Source organism: Aulonocara stuartgranti (genome assembly GCF_965226115.1).
Source record: "Aulonocara stuartgranti genome assembly, chromosome: 10".
Lineage (NCBI taxonomy): Eukaryota > Metazoa > Chordata > Actinopteri > Cichliformes > Cichlidae > Aulonocara > Aulonocara stuartgranti.
In genome coordinates, this window is record NC_138946.1 from 20915806 (window position 1) to 20942410 (window position 26605).

Genomic DNA, 26605 nt, shown 5'->3' on the forward strand with positions numbered 1-26605 from the left:
GCCTGCAATCACAGAGCAGCAGCAGCAGCAGCATTTTTGCACCACTACCGCATGAAGAGAAGTTGTTTTCTAGGTCAGACACCAAAACACTGAAGACTGAAGTTACTTAAATCTCCTCGTCCTCTTGAACTGTAATTGCAAAGGTAAAGCTGACGTGGAGCCAAGTTGTTCATCCAGAAGGAAGAATGGGACTGAAAGAACAGTGCAGCAGTCAATAGTGCACATATGATGATCCGGTCCACGGGACTAATGCTAGAGATAAAATGTAGCTGACTGGTTGTGACAAAAATGGTCTACAGGGACACCACCCTTAAACTGATGTCTTCTTGACAGGTGAATGGGACAGAAGGTGAAATCGAGTATGAGGAAATCACACTGGAGAGAGTGAGTGTCATGATGTGATCTTTTAAACCTCATTACATATTTACAGTCCAGTTGCGCTGTGATTCTTATCGTATGGACAGCATCGGGATTAAAAGTTAGAGCGAGTCAAAGTCAAGCTTTTTATGGATGCATGAATGTAAAAGTGCTGTGAGTGATATATCTATAAATGCCACTCCCGTCATTCAAAGACATGGAAACACGAAACCTTCAGATGACAAAGAGAATTAAGTAGCAGCAAGGCGCTGCTAATCAAATGCACGTGATTAAGTGATTTTCAACAAGTAAAAGCACAGGTTTTGGCAGTTTGCTGGTCTGTTGATAACAGAGTGCGGTAATTTTCCCAAAGTCAGACTGTGCAAGGCTCAGAGAAATTCCCAAAAATCCAAGAGTTAAATGTTAGGTTGATGACGGTACAGTTATAAAAAGACTTAACAAGTATGGCATATTTGGAAAAGTTGCCAGGAGAAATCCTCTTCTCTGTAAAAAGAACATGGCAACACAGCTTTGTAAAGGTTTGCAAAGTTTTATGTAAACAAACCAAAGTGGAAAGTTTTGGCCCAAACCAAACACAGCATATCAGCGCCCAACACCTCATGCCAACTGTCAAGCACTGGCTTGTTTTAGAGCCATGAGACCCAGGCACCTTAATGACATTGAGTCAAACATAAACTCCACTGTTTACTAAAGTAATCTAGAGTCAAACGTGAGCAAAAGCCCAAACGGATCAGGAAACAGAACAGTGACCCCAAGCACAGCAGCAAATCTACAACAGAATGGCTTGAAAAGAGAAAAAGAGGGTATTTTAATGTCCCAGTCAAAGTACAGACATCAGCCTTATTAAAATGCTGTTGCAAGAGCTCAATAGAGCTGTGTTTCTTGTTTTTTCACAGGACTGCATGCAGTCACAGGAAAACTTTCTCTTGCACATGAATAACTGTGTGCTTTGTTTGCATTGAATTGCAGGGTAACTCAGGCCTGGGCTTTAGCATAGCAGGGGGAACAGACAACCCTCACGTGGGCGATGACCCCAGCATCTTCATCACCAAAATCATACCTGGAGGAGCTGCTGCTCAGGATGGACGGCTGAGGTAAAAGCGCACACAGCGAGCTACAATAAACACAAATCCAGTCTGTACGCACATACATTCCAAAACCCAAGACAAGAGAAGTGGATGCTTAAGCAAAGCCTCCCGTCTTCTTTTTTAAGTGCAAAGTAATGTAACACAGTACTGTACATAACTCGTTGCTCGTTCAGTCTGCTCAGCTTCAGAGCTACATGTAAGAGCATCTGTCTGTTTAACTCAAGAAAGGCATGCCTTAGCCTAGCTAAGAGTTTGTATTTTCTTCCCCGACATGTTTAAAGGTCTTTTTGCATTTTGATGCCATGTTTAAAAGAAGTAAAGTAAGGCTTAAATATGTTGTATATGACAAATTAGGTCGCACTTTAAACTAACGATATGGAAAAGCAAGTTTAAAATGTGGTTTGTGTGTCAAGGTTAGTGCCATAAATCTCCACACTCTCACTTAATGGACAAAACATGTAGCGGCAAGCTGCAACATATTTTTTGGAAGAAAAGAACTGTTCGCGCCTAAATTTAAATGAAAAAAGATGGAATCCTAATCATGCTTGTTGCAAGAATATGTAATAATATGCATGTTTTGCCACTTTCATAAGAGGATGTAGTACAGAGTTTGCCTTTCTGTGAGAAAAAAACAACACTTAGGATCCATTTCTGTGACTGTGCTTTAACACAGACGCATCGTCTTCTTTACACTTGACCTATAAACCTCCATCTGGAATGATGAGTTTGAAGAAGACCTAATGAAAATGCTCATATTTGCTTGAATGCAAGTATATTTTTTGTCCTTGGTCTTTGATTAAGCTACTATCTGCTTATTTTAAAGTGGTTGTTAAAAGGTTCTTCCATCAAAGTAACTGATTTATTTATTTTTTGCAGTTAAATGACGGTTATTTGGAATATTTAGTCCCCTACACATACACGTTTAATAAAGGTTGTGCTCAAATCAACACAGTGCATCAATAAATATATACAGATGCTCTGTGGAGGCTGAAAAAAACATTGCATGATAAAAATGTTTTAAATCTTTCCTACATGCAGCCTTGCAGATAATATGCAGCTCGGATGATGTAACATCATTTGCATGAAGATGTCAGCTGTGATTGGGTCCCTTTGGATTTGACTATAGCGATGTATTTCAGTGGTTAAAGCTCCGGCAGCCTGCAAGAATAATTTCAGTCCTATTTACGCATCATCATTTTCATGGCCATAAAATACATTTTGAATACATGAATGGAATCACGAAAACACGGCCCTGGAGGGGGAAAAAAATGTGTGTGTCTGAAAATAGCAATTTCATCGCTGAAGATCAGCTTCTCCTATACACACAGGCTGTCACTTTCGCTTTACCTATCAAGTCGTCATCATTTTTTATGAGCGGTTAACACAAAGAAGCTATACTGCAGCTTTCCCCCGGTGCTAAATCAATAGAGCAAGAGATTATACCCTCTTTAATCTTAGTCACTGAGAAGTGGAGAAAAAAAAAAGTCTGCAGTGAAACTGGATCCCCAGCGCGGCTGTAGCTGGAGATTGACTGTTCCTGACCTCGTCTGGTGGAGGATTACACCCAAACTTCTTCACCAAAACAAAAACTCATGCGGTATTTTTTCCTCTCGCGCCCACAGTCTCTCTCTGTCTCTCTCCATTTCTTAGTGTGAACGACTGCATCCTATTTGTGAATGATGTGGACGTGAGGGAGGTGACACATAGCCAAGCTGTGGAGGCTCTTAAGGAGGCAGGTGCTATCGTCCGCCTCTACGTTCTCCGCAGAAAACCAGCAGCGGAAAAAGTCACTGAAATCAAGCTCATCAAAGGGCCTAAAGGTGTGTGCAAGCGAGGACTGGTGCAAAGCATCAAGGCTTTTGCGTGGGCTTACGGATGCTAAGCTGTGCCCTCTGGATTTAGCAAATCTACTCTGTGTTAACCTGCACCTCCTTTGCTCACGCTCTGCTCCCCCTTTTCTCAGGATTAGGTTTCAGCATTGCTGGAGGGGTGGGGAACCAGCACATACCAGGAGATAACAGCATCTATGTCACTAAGATCATTGAAGGCGGAGCAGCTCATAAAGATGGGCGTCTGCAGATTGGAGACAAGATCTTAGCGGTCAGTCACTCACATATAATAGCTTCCAGCATGCAGGGACATGTGTTCTCATTCATGGATTCGTGTTCACCCGTATGTACACTCACACATTGCGCACATATGAGGCACTGATGTATCAAGAGCCAAGATAAATTACAGCTCTCAGTTTTCATGGTTTGACATTACAGCCATTAATATGTTAACAGATGTGTAGGATGGAGTGAGCCTTAACTACAACAATGCCAGAGTGATTTCTAAGCAGCATTACTGCCACCTGCTGGGGAACACACAGCTCAACACCACCAGCTTCAAAATGGTGCTGTTCCCACTAAATGGTGTCTGAGCCGTTGCTTTAACTCAGAATGGGATGTGGCAGCATCCTTTTGTTCCCTGTGAATTTGTTAAAAAATACATTATGTGTTCTCTCTGTAACCTACAGTTAACACCACGCAGCCACAGTTTCTTTGATTTAACTCTCAATCAGCTGGAACTTGTCATTCCAACTATTTCTCTCCCTGCATTTCCCGTCCACTTTAAAGGTGTCTAAACCAATTTGAGTTTAGCGATTTATACTCTACTTTCTGCATCAGAGGTGTCAAACATGAGGTCAGTGAGCCAGAACCAGCCCTCCACAGGGTCCCATCTGGAACGCTTTGCTAAGTGTGACTGATGCGATTTTTCCACATTTGACAAAGCGTTTGGTTATACTAACAGTAGACTGACTGAATTTGGAGGATATTGTTTTTCTTACGATGTATATGCATTTAAATCAATTCTGTTGTATTTATATAGCGCCAAATCACAACAACAGTCTCCCTGAGGCACTTTACATTGGAAGTTAAAGGCCCAGAAATAGTAGAAGAAAGACCCCAACAATCAGACTACCCTGTGTTGCCCCAAGCACTTGACAACAGTGGGAAGGAAAAACCCCTTTTTAACAGGAAGAAACCTCTAGCGAAACCAGGCTTAGGGATGGGCAGCGATCCACCTAGACCAGCTGAGGGTGAGAGGACCTCAAAAGGTTCAGACTCCTGGATGCTTCATAAAATATGAACATTTTCCAAATGTATCTTGTACCTTATTACAGTAAAAAACAGGGAGAATTTTAGATGTGTATATTTCTTCTAAGTTATTAGGAAGTGGTTTTACTGGCCTGGCACACTTGATATCTCATGGGGCTGAATATAGCCCATGGATGGAAATGAATGTGACTCCCGCTTTTAGACAAAGAGAGATTCTCTCATGGAGCAACTTCACTTAGCGTATTATTCAAACTGGTCTGTGTTACAATAAATCTCTTAAAACTTATTGTTCTACCATTAAAAATTAATGTTATTAACATCTTTCCCTAACATGTATTAACTTTCCACGGACTAAACTATAATTTTGCTTTCATTACTGGAATCTAGCTGCTAAATGTCTCTGTTAAATCTAATCCATGAGTGCTGCTGGATCACACATAATGAAGTCACAGGGGTGACAGCCTTCTTATTTGCACTTTGTTACCTTACCTGTGTTTCCTTGTTTGTTGCGAACAATCAGGTGAACAACGTGTGTCTGGAGGATGTGATGCACGAGGATGCGGTGGGGGCTCTGAAGAACACAGCCGAGGTGGTGTACCTCAGGGTGGCCAAGCCCAACAACCTGTTCCTGACCAACTCGTACAACCCTCCTGACCTCACCAGCAGTAAGCCTCCATCCTTCTGCCCAAATTTCCTCACCCCGTATTAAAGAGAACTTTGAGCTATTAAAAACAAGACCTGCTCTTTTTGTGTTTGGAACAGCTGTCAAAAATAGAACAGAGGGAGAAAAAGTCTTATTAAGTGCTAGAGATGACTGTGGGATTTCTATGAATAGTAAAAGCTCAGTTCAGAACCAGTTTCTACCAGTTTTCTCTACAAAGTGAGAGCTACAAAAATACAAAACACAAATTTCACCAGAAAAAAGTTTCACAAAACACAACAGATGTGATTTTGGGAGACAGAAACTTAATGGAATAGCAAGCTAACAGTAAAAGTCTAATAGCAAACATGTATGTACAGTATTAAAACACGTTACTTTCCCCTTTTCTCTTGTACTACACTGATGAATCTTCTGTTTATTTTGAGCGTGTCTCAGCGTGTTTTGGTTTCTGTCACTTTTGTCTTGTTATTTTTCCCCCCAAAACACAGATTTGTTTTCCGCTACTTCCGTAGTATTTCCTTTTCTATTTTTCTGGTGTTTTCTTAAGTTGCAGTGCAACCTGTGACCTGAAACCAAGAAAAAAGTGCATGAAAATTGAAGTACAATAAAATCCATGTGCTTGGTATGTTACACCTCATTTGGTTTTGTGCTTATTTTTCCAGCATATTCCCATATGGATACTGAACTTAGCCACCCAAACTATCTCGGATCTGATTACCCGCAAGCCCTCACTCCCACCTCACCGAGTCGATTTTCTCCTGTTCTACACGGCATGATGGGAGATGATGATATTCCCAGGTGAGCAATGATCCTTGAACTGCAGTTTTATCTTGTTTATTTATTATTATTATGGGGGCATTTTAGCCCTATAAAACGTATTTTGTCTCCTTCATCGATTTTTCAGAGAGCCTCGTCGAGTTTTGATCCACCGAGGCTCCACAGGTTTGGGATTTAACATCGTCGGAGGAGAGGACGGCGAGGGGATCTTTATCTCCTTCATCCTGGCAGGCGGTCCAGCTGATCTCAGCGGAGAGCTGCACAAAGGGGATCAGATCCTCAGTGTAATGACAGTTTTCTTCATGTTATCAAGTAGTCATGTAATCCTTAGCAGCACTGGGTCGTCAGGTGTTAACAGTCATGGTGTGTGTGTGACAGGTAAACGGCGTGGACCTGCGTATGGCCACACACGAACAGGCAGCTGCAGCACTGAAGAACGCTGGCCAGACAGTTACCATCATCGCACAGTACCGACCCGATGGTAAAACCACTGAGAGACCTTCTCACAAAGAACTTTATACGTTGCAAAACTTGTTTGAGCAATGAGTCTAAAAATTGGCCTTTAAAATAAGCTTCAAAATCTCTTTTTGAAGAAAATGACTAAATGCAATGGTAGGACTACTTTTTAAATAAGGTGGAAATGTAGGCGATGGGCAAAGAACAAAACAATGACTTAGTAATTTCTCATTTAGATTCTTTTTGAAACAAAGAGATCAAACATCTGCAGCTAAATCCATTTATCCACGCTTCAGCCACTGAAGGACTAGACATGGAAAAGAGAAAGATCTTTATTATTATTGAAGCAAACGTTTTAGGTGTCTGAGAGTAAAATATGGAATCTTATATGTTTGTGTTTCTCTGTTGCAGAGTACAGTCGTTTCGAGGCTAAGATCCATGACTTGAGGGAACAGCTGATGAACAGCAGCATGGGCTCTGGGACGACAACCCTAAGGAGTAATCCAAAGAGAGGCTTCTACATCAGGTCTCACACTAAAAGCAGAAGAACTACCTTTGATATTAGCCTTATAGGATGAGATCAAAGTGGCTCGAGGATACGGTTTTTGGGTTAATGCATCGTTTGACTGCAGCATAGCAGAAATCCACAGCTTTTTATCATTAATAAGAGTGGTTATATTGCAGCATAGTATGGATGTTTCAAATACTTCAAATAATGCAGATTTAGTTCCATTTAATGTTGTTTAAAGTATTTTGAGTCAGAGAGCTAAAAATCTACCTGCACAAAGCCAAAAATATGTCAAGCATATTTAACTAAAGAAAATGTCATTATTTGAACTCAGCCGTCCTTCCACTTGAACGGCATTATGCTGCCAACTGCTACAAAGAAACATTTGCAAAGCCTCGTTCAGTTGAAGTGTTGAGTTTTGAAAGTCAGAATAGGATCTATAGCCGCAAGAGTAGAAGTAGAAGCGTTATCAAAGGCAATGTATAGTCAGGCTTCAAAGGCACACAATATGAAGTAAGAATAGAGAAATAAAATGACAAGGCGATCACTAGACATACAAAAATCACAAAAACTACAAGCCTTAAGAGGAAGAAGAATAAAGAGGAAAAATGTAAAGTATCTGTCTGCAAATATGTCTCAGTCAACAGCATTAGAGTGTTTATTATTGTTTCCTGGGCCTTTATATGCATTTAGCTACCATTTGATGTATTCACCGCCAATATTAGATTTACAGGGAGTACCAGCAGGACATCATTGCATTACTGTGTTTACTGTGTATACAACAGGCTCACGTGTATACTGAAGGTAATCATTTAGAGCAGTCAACACAACGTTACTGAAACGCTCTTTATTTTCTGCGCAGTTAAATAAAAATGTCACGATTAATCCATGGAAACTAAGCTCTACAGCCACACAGCAACCGACCCACATTGAATTTACTCTGAAATGTTCCATTTAAAGATTTACACCAACCAACTTATTAGCTATGTTTATTAAAGACAAACTAAAGAGTACTTGTGGTGCAAATTATCTTCAAAATCACTGCAGGTTGCAGAAATACTTTAAGCCAAAAACCAACAAGCAAACATCCAAACACCACATCACACTGCACAGAATACACACTGGTCTTTATAAGAAGTGTGGGTGAGAGGACTAGTCGCTGGTATTCAAGGTATGCTTTGCTTGACCGAAAAAAATCCTGGAAAGAGAAGCAGTTCATGGTTACATTTCACACAGTGTGTTATACGTCCACTGGCACATGGAAAGCAGACGCTGTCAGTCATGCTTTTAAAGCTCATAATTAGGCTAAATCCAATATTTCATACAAATTCTTCTTTTCTGAATAACTGAAGTCGTGCGGGGCACTCAGTGCTAGCCACAGGTGGCTAAAAACAATTATTTTTAAAAATGCCAGTATAGCAGCGTACCCCCAATGTTTTATTCCTATCCGCTTTGTCTTTATGAAAATGTCAAGCATGTTTCTGGTCCTCTCTCTCCATTTAGTCAGCACACTTGTTAAAATTCAAAAATTATTTTTTTAGTACACATCTCTTACAATGTAACGTTTCCAACTGTACGGATGTTTCTGTTATCACGATGCACATTAAAATATACTAAAAGCGCAGTTTTTGGAATATCAGTGGCTTTTAAAAAAAAAAGATATTTAAAGGCTTTTTATGAAATGCCTAATTGAAATCCTCTTTTTCCTTCCAGGGCTCTTTTTGACTATGATAAAACTGCCGACTGTGGCTTTCTCAGTCAAGCACTTGGGTTCAAGTTTGGAGACGTGCTGCACGTGTTGGACTGCGGAGATGAAGAGTGGTGGCAGGCCCGTAAGGTCAGCCCGCAGAATGAGGCTGAAGAGGTTGGCTTCATCCCCAGCAAGCACAGGTCAGACACTTTATATGTAGCAAACTTACTGAAATGTAGAGTAAAGCACTGCAGCTCAGTGCTAATGACAGGTTGTCTCACCTTTGTCACACATTTTTCTTCCTTACAGGGTGGAAAGAAAAGAGTGGTCTCGTGTTAACACCAAAGAGAGGGTACGTTTGTTCATTATAGCTTTCTGAAGGAGGGGAGTTCATTCAAAGTGTGTCCTGATCGGTAAATATCTGCTCTTGTCTCTGTTACAGGACCTTGGTCGGGACAGCTTGAGCACACAAGGTAATTCGGTGGATGCTCTTTTGCATCCATTAAGAGATTAGTAATATGCATTAAAGGTGCAAGTAGCTGGAACTAAAACAAATGTGTGAACAAAGCAGTGTTATCATCACCTTTGCTCTACTCTTGGCATTGCTGATATCTCTAAATGCCTCTCCACTATTATTTGAGCAGATCATTGACTGCCAGATATGAATCTAAGACTTCTCCTTCAGTATTTCCCAGAAGGCTATAATCCAAAGCACACATTACGTCAAACAGTCACGCCTTTAACACCTTGCCAATAATGATATCTCATACATTTGCTGCCACCTTTGAAGATACATCATCTGCCCTGCATATAAGTACAGACACGCGCATGCCGATGCAAACGTGTCATTTGTAAGAAGGCAAAAAGAAACCGAACGCTTCTGTGTTCTCTCACCAGGGAGAGATAAAGCCTCACACAATTATGAGACAGTTACCCAAGTGGAAGGTAAGGTGAAGTCTGTACTTTCAGGCTTTTATACGAATGTTCATTGTTTTGATTTTCTCTTTTGTGAATGATCCCGCTCTCTCTTTATCCTTTCATTCTCTTTATGATAAGTACATTATGCAAGGCCCATCATCATTCTGGGTCCTGTGAAGGACAGGATAAATGATGACCTGTTGTCTGAGTTCCCCGATAAGTTTGGATCTTGTGTCCCACGTAAGTGATTACGCTGTCAGTCTCGGAGACAGATGTGTTCGCCAGTTTTCACTTGCTGCCACCGCTGCACAATGCGACAATATTAAAGCGATGTGTGCGCAGTGCATCAGACAGAGGTGATGCTGAGATTCAAAATGAGGTGCGCTTTCTGTTCTTCATTTGACAGACACCACGCGGCCCAAGAGGGAGTATGAGGTGGACGGGCGAGACTATCACTTTGTGTCCTCCAGGGAACAGATGGAGAAGGACATCCAGAGCCATCGGTTCATTGAGGCCGGACAGTACAACAGTCACCTGTACGGCACGAGTGTCCAGAGTGTCCGTGAGGTGGCTGAGCAGGTGTGCAGCAGCGTGTTGGATAATGGGTTTTGTAAAATGGGATCATTACCTCCAGATTCATTGAGATATTGAAAAATAATGCCATAAAAACCACGGCTTTTAGTACCCAGAGTATGAAGTCAGGCACAAGGACATTACTTAAAGGAACAGTTTACCCCCAAATATATTTACATATTTTACCTCTATACCTGCTTTTTATTCATCTAAATGGGTTTGGGTTTGAGTAGATATGTGCAGACTCGACCTTCTATCATGTATAATATACTAAATAGCACTTGGGCTGTGTGGTGAAACATCAGTAGTAACGCTTCTTTCAGAAACCACAAAATCACAGTTTTTAGGAGCTTGAAGCACCACAAGGCAAATATTTAAGATATCTAATGGCAGATATCTCTTCAAAACTGGTCAACTGACGCAAAACACTGTAGATAAATAATACTAAAAGACATGGGGAAAAAAACTCTTACCCCTTTAAGTATGATGAATCCGTTTGCACTAAAAACACTTTGTGTTTTATAACAGCAATGCTCCGTTTAAGTAATAAGCTCGTTTAAGCTCAATTAACCTACAATATTCATTAGTAAAATAACATTCTATTTTTGTATTTACTTATCATTTCTGTTCTTGCTTGCATGCATGAGCAGCAGGGGAAACACTGCATCCTGGATGTCTCAGCCAACGCTGTGCGCAGACTACAAGCAGCTCAGCTTCACCCAATTGCCATCTTTGTGCGGCCCAAGTCGCTGGAGAATGTCCTGTATGAGCTCAAATCTTCTATATGCATTTAGAAAAAAAATTCTGACAATGATTATTCTTTACAGCTTGAAAGCAGGTGTGATTTTATATTTGTTTGATTTGATTAACAGAGAAATCAACACTCGCCTGACAGAGGAGCAGGCCAGGAAAGGAATGGACCGAGCCCTCAAACTAGAACAAGACTTCCTAGAGTGTTTTACTGGTAAGAGCATGCAGCAATCACATGTGCACGAGGTTTGGTTTTAGATTGCACTTAATTACATGGACATTTTAAATGTAAAGTCAACAAAAAAGTAAGCTTTTTTCAATGCACTGTCTATCACTGTATTCTTAGCAGAGGGATTCACATTTAGGTTTTGGCAGAACCAGATGGAAAAACAGGATTTTATGCGTCTGTGTTTGCACTCAAATGTAGGATTACTCATAATCTATTTGATATGGAAAAAAATCATCTCTTTTATCATTACAAGATTCTAGAAACAACAGGCTGACCGTGTTTTGCTGGCGCTCGTACGCACACTTTAGAAGGTGATCAAACTTCCTCTTGTAGCTCTCGTAGATTTTTTTTGTTTAATGCCAACAAATGCCAGCGACCGGGCTCCGCGCTCCCGTTTGTACTGGCACGACTGAACAATCTGAATAAGAAAAGGAATGCCTTTTGGGAGGACTCAGGGCATTTTAACATTTAAGCGATGCATTTAGGGCAAATCTCAGCAGTTGGCAGAATATGAATGCGAGGTTTCACAGCAAATTCAACACTGTCTACAGTTTCTAACAAATCATGAACAGTGGGGGGTTGTGACATTTCATCAACCACTCAAAGCACGTGGGAAACTGTGTAGAACTACTTAGCTGATGTAAATGTGCCTCTTCTTTGATGTCGTACACAGATTGTAAAACTATATTCATAATTGATTATATCTTAAATTGTCATTTCCCCTGTTTCTCTTTATCCCCACGCCACCACCCAACCAATGTTTCAATTTCATCTCCTGTCTTTGCTCTTTTCTCTTAATTTCCTGCTGCCTGTGTCATTTTTTTCTTTAACCCATACCTCGTTCTATTTGTTCTTTTCTTTTCTCTCCTTCTGTCGCACATGCTGTGTCCCGCTGCAGCTGTCGTGGAAGGGGACAGCTTTGAAGAGGTCTATCACAAAGTAAAGACAGTGATTGAGGAGCAATCAGGGCCTTACATCTGGATCCCCACTCGGGAGAGGCTGTGATGCTACACCCGCTCGACCACCCCTCCCTCACAACCACCGATCGACCGCCACCCTTCACCCTCACAGCCAAGCCAGCCTCGCCTGCCTGCCTGTCTGTCCTCCAGCAAAGTCAGTGCTTAGGCAATCACTGAGAATGACACAGAGAGATAAACGCATACTAAGACAAAACACAGCGACACCGCGAGGCAAAGAACGATACCAAAAAATAAAAAATAAAAAGGAGAGAGACTCTGACACAGATGTAAATGCAGCGATGTATAAAGAGACTGAGAGAAAAGACTAAACCAGTATCCCACTATAATGAAGCCAACCCAGTTCACACTTTGCATTAAAATGCATCTCGGATACATGAGTGGACAGCTCTAGATGCAGCTGTGACTGCACCCTAAACTGGGTGCTGGTGGGGGTGGGGGGGGATGCAAATATCCAAATCACAGATAATAACTTGTGTATATGTAATGTGTTTAACCTGTGTTTGGATACAGGTGCACTTTCCCACCAGATAGGGAGCAAATGAAGTGACTATTTCAGGCGGATTTCAGTTGCATTTTGATGCTGGGTGTGAACTGCAGCCCACGTCACCTGGAGCTCAACACAGCAGTCTAGATGTATGTGGACATGAGACATTAATTCTGAGCAGGGCTCGAAAGAAAATAAAGGATGACCTTGCAGAGATGGACCCTGAGGTGCTATCGCCTCACCTACAGAGCCATCTCGAGTCTCATGCCGACATTGAACACCTCAGTGCACCGATGTCTCAGATGGAGGTCCCCCCTCACTTTAAAAACAAACAACAAAAGACAGTGGCCACTCTTTTTATATCACCTCCTGGCTTTCTGTCCTCCTCGTCCTGCCACCTCTGCCTTGTTTCAGGACAGGAACGGGGAAGACCGAGAACAGGGGCCCAGATCCAGCTGAGTCCCACGTGACCAGGAGTCCTTTCTCAGCAAAGACCCGCTTTTTTTTTCTTTTCTTTTTTTTTTCTTTTTGTGATTCTCATCTTGGTTCTGGGTGTGAACTCAGAATAACACCTCAGAGGCCAAGACTGACGTTTGTTCGGGTCACCCCATGTTGAATATTGCAAGGCATTATTTAAAGGCAGTTCAAATAATTATATTGCTAAAAACCTCATACGCTGAATTTCTGCATGCATCCTCAAAGACAACGGAGAGAGAAGAGAAAAACAAAGGAAGAAAATCGTGATAATAATCTAAAGGAAGGAGAAAAAAGTGAAGGAGTTTGGTTTTTTTTAGCATGTCTCAAGAAGAGAAGAGAGACATGATCATGTGATTATGGTCATGAGAGGCCAGTGCTGAGCATACTAGATGCTCTGGCGTGTAGTTTAGCCTCAACTCTCTTATGCACACAAACACACTCATGCACCCACACACACACACCCTCACTCCCTTACAGCGGCACACACACACACAACCGCACACACACACAGACACACAATCGTAGGGTCGTAAACTCAGCTGTAACCTAGCACACCTCTACAGGCGGATTGGCTGTTCTGACCTGCTAGTCAGCATCCAGGATGAATGTTATCTCTCTAGGCACAAACAGCAGAGCTCTTAGCTTCATCGCACCACAGCAAACTCATCGGTCATTCTTCCAAAAGATACCCCCCTTCCCCTGCCGCAGACGTACACACCGTCTCCAGTGGTCGCAGTTAAAAGCCATGGCGTATGTGTGTGTAAGTGTGTGTGTCTGCGTGTGCACGGTGGTGCTCGTTCATGTGCGGGGACTCCTCTGTGTGGGAGGAATATGTCCTTTTATCCGTTCTCTCTCTTCCAGTTTTCCCTGCTTCTTTCTCCTTCCTGTGTCCACACAAATTAAAGCTAAGTCATGTTTAACAAATAAATAGCCTATATATATAAATATATATATATGCATATATATCTTTTTTATGACAATTTCTAACGGGATTAAGTCTGTAAAAAAAATTAACATTTCCAAATAATATTCCATTGATTTTTTTTTTTTGGGGGGGGCGGGGGGGGGGGGGCGGGGGGTAATATTGCAGTTTGGTTTTTGAATTTACACACAATCCCATTTTTCATGTTGCAAAGCGCAGCAGAAAGCTACACACAACTAACTGAACCATTGAAGTCAACGTAAAGCAGACCTCACACTACAACCGAGAACACACGACGTGTTCTCGTACGCGCTGAAGACAAACTGAAACACGTGTGCAATGCAGCTGCGTGCGTCTGTGTGACTGTGTGGGTATGTGTTTGCCGCTTGTGTGCGAGAGTGGCAAGAAAGCGCGTGTCGTGTATAAAATAGAAGCGATGCTATATGAGAACATCCATCCTTATGGTTGTAATGTGTGTGTGTGTGTGTGTGAGTGAGAGAGCGAGACACGCACGCGAAGATGTAGTGCAATACTGCTATGATGTTATGCAATGAAGATGGTTTTATGGGTCTAAGATTTAAACTGTATAAAGTTTGCACTGACGGCATTATATGCTACAGGTATCGGCGGGATAAAGATGGCGAGCGAAAGCAGGAGGACCCCATGTCAAGATTTTAAGAGCATGTGTTTTGTATTTACTTATGATTTGTTCTGAATTAAAAGAGTAAAGGTGGAAGTATCGATGGAAGTGACCATTCATATTTATATTTGTTTACTTTATGCTCACATGCTTCTGTTGGCTCGGTTTGGAATAGCTGAAGCTTGTGAATGACGACTATCAATTTCTGTTTGAAATAAATACATATATATGTATATATATATATATATATATATATATATATATATATATGTGTATGATTTATTCAGAACTGTCACCAGTTGCATCACCTGTCTGTATATTTTTGTATTTTTTCACATTGAGAGAACTCTCGGGTCTTGGCCAGAAATGCTGTAAATATGTTGTTGGAGTGCCGTGTGGGTTTAGGTTTTAGCCGTTCACACTGCTGAATTGGTGCAAGTGCAGCATCCATCAGAGCCACAGCCCAGTTTCTAACTGCTCAAACACAGAAACGACACACGCAAGGAGATATCAGCACATCCACACACATGCATTTAACATTTACACATAGAGAGAACTCACGGAAACTACGACACACCGCGACACATCCATGAATTGAACAATATGTTTTGGGTTTCTTTATTTGAGGGTTCAGTGTATTTCTTAATATCTCTCTCAGCCATCCTTATCATAGTGTGATATTCCTTATAAAGTATATGAATTTTTACAGAAAAGACTGATTACAAAGTTACAACAGAGTCAGCTGATGCAGAAAAATATATTTAACAATGACAGTATCAAGCAAAATAAAATGTTCCAGTTCAGTGAAGCGCTTGTTGTAAATTAGCTATAAAATAATAAAAATTAATTTAAAAAATGCTTTCTGAAAATGGACTCAGCAGCCTTCTTTTTTTCCTTTGTTTGCTTGTTCCTGTTAATAGTTGGACTCCCACCCCAGTTCCACAGGTGAAGAAAATAACAGTCCGGCCAGAGGAGGGCACTCATTCTCCATTTACAGCTGCTTACACAAGCTCCACTCAGATGTATTTGCACAGACTTGCTCTGGCTCTTATTTGCTGGTTGCTTCCCCACCCTGCCTTCACTCATCAGGGGAACCATTTTCTCTTTAGAAAAGCACACAATCACGAGGATCCCTTCTTTTGATCGCATGATATGCTGCAGTGCCTGACTGTGTGTAGGTAGACATTCAGATTGCGTGTAAGGCCGCTGTGATGCTATATCCCTGTGATTGCTTAACCTCTTTGGATTAGAAACTCGCAAATGCCACGTTTATTTATTACCTGAGCTCGTTCTCTTCATGAACTCTGAATTTATTTCTTATTATGCAGCCACAAATTAACTATCGCCGCCAGAAAGCTTTTAAGCTTACTGACTTGCCAATGGGCAGGTCATTACAAACTCCTGCTGTGCAACCAAGCAACCCACTGAACTTTTGTTTGTGCTTGTGTAAATCCCATTTTCCCTAAGATATCCCAGCTTTGAGCAGAATCAAAACATATCACCTTTGTAGAGCTTAATAAGAGTTACTGAAAGAAGTTAAGTGGTTTAAATTACATTTTATCTCAAACCACTTATTCGGTTCCTGAAATACAGAACATTGTTATTCTATCTGACCCGAGCCCAGTGCCTGATGCATTATAACTACAAGTGACAAACAGAATCAGGCAGAAGGATGAGAGAACATCCATCAAAGACCTTAAACAGGATTCGAGCTGACAAAACGGTGAAGTCTTACAGCCATCAGGTTACTAACATCCACATGATTCTGTTATCCTCCTATCAGTCATCATGTCTACTTCATGTACCAAGGCACGCAATGCATATACCCACAAGCTGGTGTAAGAATGCACAGTTGGACTCTCGAAGAAGCCAGATGCCTGACAGATGGATAGATGCGGGGAGAGAGAAGAGGGGGGAAAAAAACAACAAAATTAAGTTGCTTACTTCAAAGTTAGAATTTGAAATTTCCTCCTAATTAAGAAACCGACTCTGTGAATAAACTCTCTCTTTAATCATTAAAGTGATTCATGGTTTGCAACCCTGATTCGCAGATGTACAAACACTCCAGTGCATGTATCCCGTCTTGCTGCCAGGATGGGAGGGGGGGGGGGTTCCTTTTAAACAAAAAAGGGTGCTATGATTTACCAATCACTCGGACCCAAAAGCAGCACAAAGTCAAAGGGAAAACGTCTAAAAGATTTATTGACTGAGAGATGGTGGACTGAGTAGAGGCTGAGGAGTGAGTAGTCTTTAAATGGCGAGCTGGAGAGTAATGCATTGAGCAGCGAGGGAGTGATTGAGCAGGGAGGTGGGCGAAGAGAATGGTTTGGTGGTCATCTGTCTGCAGACAAGCAGATGACAGTGAGCAGACAGGCGATTTGGCACACACAGGAGGCTCAGCGGAGGTGACCGTGCGATCTGCCTCGGAGGAGTACCGAGGGGTTGGTGTGCCGCTGAAGCTGACTGAAAGAGGACGTGCAGGTGTGGCGGCCACAGGGACCTCGGGCAGGGAAAGGAGTGGCCATGGCCAGGGAAACGCAAACACACAGAGATACACAGAAACACCCACAGAAACAGAAGGGAGAATGCAAGAGAGACAGAAACACAGGGACCAAACCAGATTTCTGGCAGAGCCACAACAGAGGGATGAGGAATGAACGCTTCCAAATGTAATAATTAAATCATGCCAGTTATTAGAATCAAATTTCTCTCCAAATATGAAGAATGTGAAATCTGGTGGAAGGAAATTAATCGTTAGACTGTTTGATCTTATAACTCTGTGCAATGGAGCCTATAGTCATTATGAGTTGCAAGTCTGTCGCGTTCCACCGGCAATTATTCACAGCGGGCTTCAAAATGGGCCGATGAGGGAGCAGTGCCTCTTTTTACCTGTTGCTGTACAGAGCTGCAGTGACATTGCTGGATTTGGATGAAAGAACAGCTGACGTGCGAGTGCTGGAAAGAAGATTCAACTGAGAATATTTTTTTTCCTAGGTATTCAAAGCAACCTCCAAACCTCTGAACTTCTGTACGGGGAAACCGGTGAAGCATTTCAGTACAACACAAGCTATCGCACAACTCAAAGCCAAAAGCCTTCAGTGGACCTGAAGGCCCCCTCCTGTGGTCTTCCTGGAACCTTTACTTTTAGTCCTAACTTCAGCAGGGGTAGCCTTACGAAAACAGTGGGATATTTTCAGTAGACAGGCCCACTTTTTTTCTTCTTCTTTGTTTTTTTTTTACAGTTGCATGAGCTGTCAGAAAGGCATGCCTGTATTCGTCTGAACAGCTGTAACTCTTTGGTTAAGCTAATCCTCTTACATCTACATGATAATATAGCAGGCATCCAGGAGTCTTAAAAAAAATTCACCAGGAACAGTCAGCGATAGGCTTGCTTCACCGAGATGCTTCAGTCACACAGCCAAACATACGGCTCTAACAGACGACTGTCAGTATCATTTGTTACCTTAATTACAACACGACAGCGGCAGCCTGAAGTGGAGGATCAAACGCAGAGCCATTCCTCCTCGTTCATATTTCATACCAGCCCGCTGTGTTTGACTGATCCCTTCTTCTCCTCGTTATGCTCTCGCACCCCCGAGGCCCCACCTGGTGCCAGCTTAGCTGTTTGTGCAGGATGACTTTGAGTTCATTGCTCAATTGTTCGTGTCTCTATTGTTTATCACGTGCCGTATTAGTAAATCTGGATGATGTCAGTTTGGATGCTTCATTGCTCTTTATCCATGTATCAGACTGTCTGCATGAAAATGAGATGATTCATCCTCAGACTGATGATGGGCAGGGTGTGGTGCAGGATTTTTGCCATTACGATGACACTTTACACCGGTGTGAAAACAGCTGTCATCCCAAATCCCTAGACCAAGATAATAACTCCTCCTGCAGTTAAGTCTAATGGGTTCCTTTGCTTTTCTCTGAGTCTTAAGGGCTCATTTAAAACACACATACACACACACAGACACACACACACACACACAGACACACACAGTGCAGTCAAGACAACCATCAAAAATATTTGTATGTGTTTTTTCCCCTTGTTTCTTTTTGTGATAATGATTTGAAATGGATTGTGATTTTACTTCTCTTGAAAAAAGAGAAAAAAACCAAACTGAATACCCATGCGCACCCAATTAAAGTGAGGAAGGGCGGTTTGTGAGAAATTTTACCTCGTGCTTATTTAGCCGAAAAACAGCGACGTGGAAAAGATTTTAATTTTGCACCGTGAGGTTTTGCCAACCCGAGAGAACGAAAGCGATTTCAGAGTACAGCCTTGTGGTGTCACTTTTACTAAGCTGCATCTGCAAAAACAGAGCTTAACCAGTGAAAGCTTATAATGTCACCTGAGCCAAATGCACACGTTTCATTTTGTAGTATTAGTGATGAGGTACGATGCCATTAGGATGATGGCCCACAGAAACATGCCAGCATTTGCATTTTTAAATTTCTGCTTAATACCCCCGTTTGCCTACTGAGGAATACACAAAATACCAAATGCACACGTGTACAGCTGGAAAATAATAGATAATGAAAGCATGCAGACATTTTAGGGCATTTGTGGATGGCTCCTGTTCTGTTGCTTCAGAAAAGGAAGAGAAGCAGAGCTGAAAATATCCGATTGTGCAGTGAGTCAAGATAGAAGCTCGTGCGTGGCTCTGCCAGTAGAGCTTGGCTTACAAAATGTTAATGTGCATTTTTACCACTTGTTCCTGATGTGTAAATAGCTCTTTAGCTCATTACATGCTCTGTGTCATTATGTCACTGTGAAAACAATTTAAGACCGTTAGAAGTTCACATCTACTGAATGTCAGGCTGACCAGACTTAGACAAACCTGAGGATGCTAAAGATCAGCTAAAGTTTGATCTGCTATTGACTGCAAGGTGATTTGACATCCTTGGACCATCAAATGATTAGTTAAGTGATCTTGAGCAAAATCCTGAATGCCAGACTTTTAACAAGCCAGGGTTTTGCTACTTTTTTTTCCTTCCCAATACTGACATCAGACTGAATCTCATAATTTTAGAGACGTTAAATGTAAAACCACAAAAATAAACTTAGTAAAGGAAAGAAAAAGCGGAGAAAGGGATACTTCAAATCAGCAAATTAAGTCGATTACCTAAGATCCACAGACGGGTCCAGATTCTGGGTCTGAAAGGTGAAGTGCATTTAGTCTGCATTCTTTCTAATGGCCACCAGGGAGTAATCGCTCTCATTTTGTTCTACAAACCTCTATGATCAAATTCTCCGACTTCTCCCTTAGTTTAATACCTCCATAAACATTTACCTGGTGACTTTCTTGTCTCAATTGCTAGTTTGAAGTTCCATCTAATACAGCAAGGTGTCTATTTTGTAAATGATGGTGCTATTTAGAGTAAAAACGTATGATTAAGCCGAGTACGCTTTAGGGTGTGGCTATACTTGTGAGTGACAAGTTGCTACTGGATAAGCAGTGTTTTTGGTTTCTCAGACTTGGCTTCAAAAACCAAGATGTGGGCAGTGTGGCTACATTCATGCTTTATATACAGTCTATGATATCACCAGTGTCAGTGAGGTCAGTGAGATACATCACATGAGCGATGTTTTAAAAACAAATATTTCAGTTTTCCACTTTTATTTTTTTGACACATTTTACACAAAAAAGATAGAAAGCGGTCACCTCAAGGCTAATGCTGAGGGAAAAGTCAAAACACCGCTGAGGTCGGTATGATTTTTTGCTTTGTGGCGGTGATTTTTGCAGCTTTACATCCAGTTTTCATTCTAGACCGAAAGGACTAACCAGCTGACAAACTAACAGCTTCGGTGAATTCTCTGTGACCGTGAAGTGTCATTGCTTTGCCAAAGACAGTAAAATGACCTGCTTTGAGTGCGTTTTTACATACAACATCAACACCGTTAGAAGTCTGGCAGGAACGTTTTTATGGCTCCATGACATTTATCCAAGTACATCTTCTGCTCGCGTCTATGTTTGAATCCTCAAAACAACTAGCTCTACTAGTCTCACAAAGCTCTGCATTTCACAGGTTTTGAACATTTCATGGCAATCACTAAAACAGGGATGACATTCAGGTGTCCTAACTAAGCGGCGTCGACAATAAACGGGGTGTGAAAAAAAACGCGGCTGACAAATAGCTTTGTTTTCTACCTTTAGTGGGTCATTCTGGTCTAAAGGCTCCTCTGGCTCACACTCTGGAGGTCTTAGAAGTTTTAGATTTATATTTTAAAGACAAATTGAACTTCACAAGGACATTTCTCATTTTATGTTTTCCTGTTGAAGCTCCCATTGCATCTTCCTGCTGCAAGAAGAAGAAGAATTTCATGCATTGAATACAGTAAATATGACAGCTTTGATGATATGGACACCCTCAAGCGGCATCTGAATGCATGCTGTCTGGACCCTCTGACCACTTACTGTATATAACAGACAAACAAACAGAAATAAAGTTTGACGCTTAGCCTATAAAATGTGCAAAAGGCTTTGTTACTGAGTCGGGATGAGTTGTTGACTTTTTGCTTGTACGATATTTGCACTCCAGTGAGATCCACAGAGATGCAGGCAATGCTTTTTCTAACATTTGACCTTTACATTTTCCGAACAACTTTCACAGCAAGTAAACAAATACTACTGTTGTGCACACGATATGTAGAATATAGACCCCTTCTCTTCATCATGTTCACATATAGCTCATTACAGACGTTTGCACATCTTCACAATCCATCCTCTGACATTTGTATACTCAGGTTTTTTGCAGCTGAGACTTGACCTCTGACTCAACTGTCCATTTTTCTTCTTCAGTCTTTCTCTCTGGGACACAGCAGATCCTTAACCTCGGATTTTGGGTGATATACCATGTGCTGTGTTGTCAGTGGGCTGGATCATTTGATGGTTGGAAGTGGATGTACAGTAACCCAGATGTTTTACTTAATTATTCTGCTTTACAGACATTACATCAACAACAACAAAAATGAAACAGCTGACCCCAGGAGAACGGGAATTGCTGGTCTCGCCCTGCCCAAATTAAGCATTGGTCTGGCCTTGTTAGCAAGCTTGAAATGCTAATGTCTGATTTACATTTTATCACTTAGATTTAAAATATGCATTTTCTCTTGTTTATGCCGCTGTCTTTGCCAGACTTCCCAGAAAAAACAGCCATGAATTAAATAAGAAAATAGGTTGTGCTCAAACACCAGTGCTGTGATTTAGCAATGTTATTAGCTCTCTTGATATCACACTGTGGTCAAAATGACTGAACTTACAGAAGAACGAGCGGATCCGTGGCACATTTCATTACTTAAGTACTGGCACATCTCGTGGAAAGATGCGCTTCAAAATGGACAGAGAGATGGTACAAATTCATGCACCAGATTTCTAATGCTATTTTTTTTTTAAAGAGAACACAACTTCTAATAGCCAAAGGCCATATTGCAGAAAAGTTGCATCATGAATCAGGTGAAGTAGTACTGAGCTGATCCATCATCATTTCGTATTCTTTAGCATTTCAGACCTTAGCTCGATTCCATCATACTTACATACATACAGGTTAATATCCCTCCCTGCTCCTTAAAGGCAATAAAGGCTCAAAAATTGTCCTCTCTGTTTTGTCCAAACACACTGATTTCTTATTCATGGGGATTAATTCAAGGAATATTGGCTGGAGTCTGATGGGCTGGATTATAAGTACCGCCAACTTCCTGCTGATTTTATCTACAGCACAGTTTACAAAAACTGCATGCCAGCGTTTGCAATAGGACGGAATTAATTGTAGTGTTGGAGTCAAGACGCTCGTGAAAGTAATCTAAGCGACACCGGAAATCGTGTTACATTATTGTCAAAATAAAAGCATTCCAGAAAAAAAAACAAGATACCAGCTGAGTGCGAAACTGAGATGCGCAAAGAAATGAAGTGCTTCCTATAGCGCCATGTTTTAAGATATTTTTATTCAACAAATGTGTGAAATTACAAACATGTTATCAAACAGACACCAAATATATTAGTTTGCAAATAGGAATTTATTTGTCAAAACAATGAATGGTAAGTTGTGAATCATGTAAAGGTCATATATTCTCTATTTAGTTCTCTTTTTTCCCCAACTTGCTGGTTCATTCGTATAAAATGTTATCGGCCTATATAATTTTATTTTGAAGGTGCTTGCCGGAAATTCCATAACTTTCTTTTGACCTACGCTTTTGACGCTGCTGTTATGGTAACGAGAGTGGGCGGAGCTTGCCCGTGCCATTCGACTCTGGGTTTGATGCGGTGTTGAAGTCCTTGGTGACCAGCTTACAGTAGTCAGAGCCACGAGCGCCCAACTTTTGATATCCAGCGCACATTCAGTTCGCTGACTTACTCAGAATACAAAGTAGACGTTTTCTTCCAGTTTCAGTCTAATTTTTCGAGTAAAACCAGGCCAGCTTAGACCTGTCGCGCAATATATCCCCACCACCTTTCGTTGGGTTTTTTCGCCCCCGCAGCCAAATAGTCTGGTTGCTGAAGGAATTAAAAAAGGAAATTAAATCAGACTTTTTTTCCTGGATATTTTTCCCGAACGTGGAGATGTGGAAGAAGGTATGAAGCGACTGCTATGTGAGGACTAAATGTGTATCTAACAGATATGCAGTGAGGTGCCCTGGTTGCAGTCTGCTCGGTCATCGAGCTGAGGGGGGAGAATCTTTCTCTTTTTTAGGGGGAGAAGTCGTGTGGTGCACAAAGAGCTTATTAAGCCGAGCATACAAGTCTTTTTTCTTAACCATGCAGCCCGTGTGCTGACAGAGGGCTGAGCCTCACGAGGAGTTGCAGCACCGCGGTTTGTTTCTGCCTGTGTGTGTGTGTGTTTTTTCTAGACTTTCACCACAACACAAAGTTGGACAAGTTTTGAGCCTGCTTATAAACGCTCACTGTCAACGGAGCCACGTACGGACAGGCGTTAGTCAAAGTGTGCTTTCTCTCTGCGGCACAGTGTTGAGGCTTTTACTGAAGTCCAATTTAAATGCGGACTGGTTTTCGGTTAGTGGGTGCACAGCCGAGCTGCCAGTCGAGTGGCTGCCAGCGCCACTTGGTTTTTAATTCAAGTCGATTCATTTTTCACCTTCTGGTAACGACACCATGGAGCTGATATACCAGAGCATTGTCCTGCTGGGGTGCATCTTCCTGGACTGGGCTCTTCTGTCGACTGCAGATGAAGGTGAGTGGTTTTTTTTCCTCTTAAATATTTATTTATTTTCATATTATTATTATTATTTTCTTGACGTGCTGCCCACACTTGTCTGGGTGAGTGAAATGTCCAATTAGCATCACATCCCGTCTCTTACCAGCGGGAAGTGTCGTAAAACCACAATGCATTTTAAAAAGCATGCTGTGCAAAACACCACACAAGTCATTTTTTATCCAAGTAATCGCAGAAAAATCACGGCCACAAGCTCACTGTTACTGATAAATAGCAGTAAGAATGTCACTGTAGACACTGTGTTTGCAAGAAATGGCTTTTTTCTCCTCCATCTGGCAGTGGATTATTTAGTTTGTTTTGACAGAACTGTGTCACCGTGGTGCCAATCAATATTGTTTTGTTTTGTTTTGTTTTTTTACAAGCTCCTTGTGGCTTCAGAAAGGCCATTTCTAAGACCAGCTCACTATTGTTTTTTTCTTCTTTTTTTCACTTTTAAGTCATCACAAGGTTCCCACTCTGCTTCCTGGGGGATTATTAACCAGCTTACCTTAAAATCAATACTAAAACATTCAGTGGATAGAGGCTAGTACAGGCGTGGTGTGGTTTTAGTGGGTTAATGTAGAGTGCTTTTAAACTTTTACATTAAGCCCTGGAGGGAAAAAGGAAATCAAAACAACAAAAAAAAACATCTCACATTTCATATCAAATGTGTAATCTGGATCATAATTTCTATTCAGTTCTGGCAGCAGGCTTGACATTAACAGGCAAATTGTCCTGGATCAGCTTTGTGAACCATGAAGGGGGAGAAACAAGGCAGCCTGAAATTATCTGTCATAATGTTAAAGAAGATGATGGTTTCAAATGGTCTGGTTTTTACAAGGGAGTATAGCTCCACATCATCAGCATAACAACAGGGGCAGTGTCTGGATAATTTGCTTAATGCAAGGGTGGAAGAGTAACTCTGAGTGAGCCACGCTGACAAAAAGCAGAGGCTGAGTGTTTATTTGTTCCTAGTCTTCTGACACGTCTCTGTCTTATTGTGACATTAATAGGGAAGTTTCGGCTACGCGGAGGGTACTGCAAACTGATTTAAGTTTGTTAAGGCTGCTGCCGAAACATCTCTCTGCAAAAGCCATTTATAGAAAATGGTCTTTGGAAATAATAGGCCTGTGTTTACCGAGGATCAAAGGATCACAACTGGGTTTCTTTAAGAGCTGTTGAACTGCAGGGTCTTTAAAAAGTACCTTACTGCTGTGTAGGCTGCTCGCTCCTGTTCACCTGCGAGGACTACGTTTTATTCCACGTTGTGCTTTTTCGTTTTTGGCACTGCTTATAACTTTGCACACAGCACTGTAGTCATATTTGCTCACTGGCTCACAGCTAGTATGTTTATTTCCCTCTCCATCACTTGTTGGCATTAGTTAATCAAGGCGAAATGACATGCAGTCTATATATTAAGTTAAAGCAAAATGCTGGCGTTTCTCTTGTAGTTTCCCAACACGTGCTTCTTCAGGTAGTTTTACTAATTTTACCATTATTCACCCCCCCCCCCCCCACCCCCCGCAAAAAAAACCAAACAAAACAATAAGGCTATTAAAAAAAAGCCCACTTTTTCCTGGGTATTTCCATTCCAATCGAAAACCGTTCTAAACAGGAACTCCATGTACATGCATGACTTCACATATACAGTGCTGTGAACACAAATCTGTCAGCTGCATCTGGTTTGAGGCCTCAACCCTCCCTTCTTACTGAGGCTTCCAGTTTGGCTTCATGCTGTACATACACATGGATGTGGCGTACATGACATGGCCCGCAGTTTTATTAAAGGGCTTTTAAGGATTGGATTTGCCACTTGTGCACGCACACCCGTCACATGTAGAAATTAAATTACTGCAGCTACCGAGAGCCTGAATTCTTGCGGGGAAAACTTTGTTGACTTTGTATTTTGAGAGCGTAGTATGGGATTTTCCCAGACACTTAATTTTGGTCAGTTTTCTGGGAGTTCGGAATTTGGCCGTTAGAGGAGCTGGAGATTCTCCTCCAGCTGGAGCAGCAGGTTTTTTGCAGCTGAGACTTGACCTCTGACTCAACTGTCCATTTTTCTTCTTCAGTCTTTCTCTCTGGGACACAGCAGATCCTTAACCTCAGGCTCTGTGTGGGAGGTGACGTCCCACATGTTTTTGGTGTCAGAGTTATTGAGCATCTCCTGAATAGCTTGTCAACTCGTCTCCGCTTGACCTTTTCTGCGTATTTGCAAAGATGCTGGTTCCAAACAGGTGCGGCGCAGACAGTGGCGGTGAAGAACTGGCGTGTAGATGGGAGCCGAGGCCTCGTAGCACCTTGTCGGCCGGCTCTAGAACATCTGTGTCTTGCCAAGTGTGAACAAGATGTCTGGTTTTTCGTGTCTTGGGTAATGACCCACTCCTCAGCCGGCACACTCTGGATCACTCCCCCCCCTTGTTCTCCACCTAGTAGGGAATTCTGTAATGAACTGATGGGAGGGCAGATGAAGCTCACAGCTGCCAAATCTCTCCTCCTTTTCCAACTAAAGGATAAATGACTCATTTACACACCACTTGGTTGTTCAGAGCATGGATCTCTCTTCCCTCTGTCTTTGTGAAGATTAAAACACAGACCTTTTGATCAGATAATTAATTTGGCTGGAAATTAATACCACTCTTTCTTTTTTTTTGGTTGAAATCTGCAGCGAGGATGAACACATACAGGCACACCAGACAACATTTTTGTCTGCCTTCCACAGAAAGCACATAATTTACAGAAAATTATAACCACGGGTTT

At 41.7% G+C, this 26605-nt stretch overlaps 2 protein-coding genes across 6 annotated transcripts in view; both read left to right on the forward strand.

The window, feature by feature from the left end:
• dlg4a (discs, large homolog 4a) overlaps positions 1-15501 on the forward strand; it is a 67625-nt gene extending 52124 nt beyond the window's left edge. For all 5 annotated transcript variants that reach the window (XM_082550149.1, XM_082550148.1, XM_082550146.1 and 2 more), the window contains 18 exons: positions 334-384; positions 1348-1472; positions 3117-3286; positions 3430-3566; positions 5088-5232; positions 5891-6026; positions 6133-6289; positions 6384-6486; positions 6873-6987; positions 8683-8859; positions 8969-9011; positions 9102-9132; positions 9557-9604; positions 9716-9817; positions 9984-10156; positions 10801-10913; positions 11023-11114; positions 12028-15501. In XM_082550149.1, the coding sequence (XP_082406275.1) occupies positions 334-384; positions 1348-1472; positions 3117-3286; positions 3430-3566; positions 5088-5232; positions 5891-6026; positions 6133-6289; positions 6384-6486; positions 6873-6987; positions 8683-8859; positions 8969-9011; positions 9102-9132; positions 9557-9604; positions 9716-9817; positions 9984-10156; positions 10801-10913; positions 11023-11114; positions 12028-12134 (2025 nt within the window). In that variant the 3' untranslated portion in view covers positions 12135-15501. The remainder of the gene's footprint in view (positions 1-333; positions 385-1347; positions 1473-3116; positions 3287-3429; positions 3567-5087; positions 5233-5890; positions 6027-6132; positions 6290-6383; positions 6487-6872; positions 6988-8682; positions 8860-8968; positions 9012-9101; positions 9133-9556; positions 9605-9715; positions 9818-9983; positions 10157-10800; positions 10914-11022; positions 11115-12027) is intronic.
• Positions 15502-22865: 7364 nt separating this feature from the next.
• The window catches only part of ephb4a (eph receptor B4a), a 41252-nt gene continuing 37512 nt past the window's right edge, over positions 22866-26605 (forward strand). Inside the window, exon 1 of the mRNA XM_082547810.1 lies at positions 22866-23824. Coding sequence (XP_082403936.1) covers positions 23746-23824 — 79 coding nt within the window. The 5' untranslated portion in view covers positions 22866-23745. The remainder of the gene's footprint in view (positions 23825-26605) is intronic.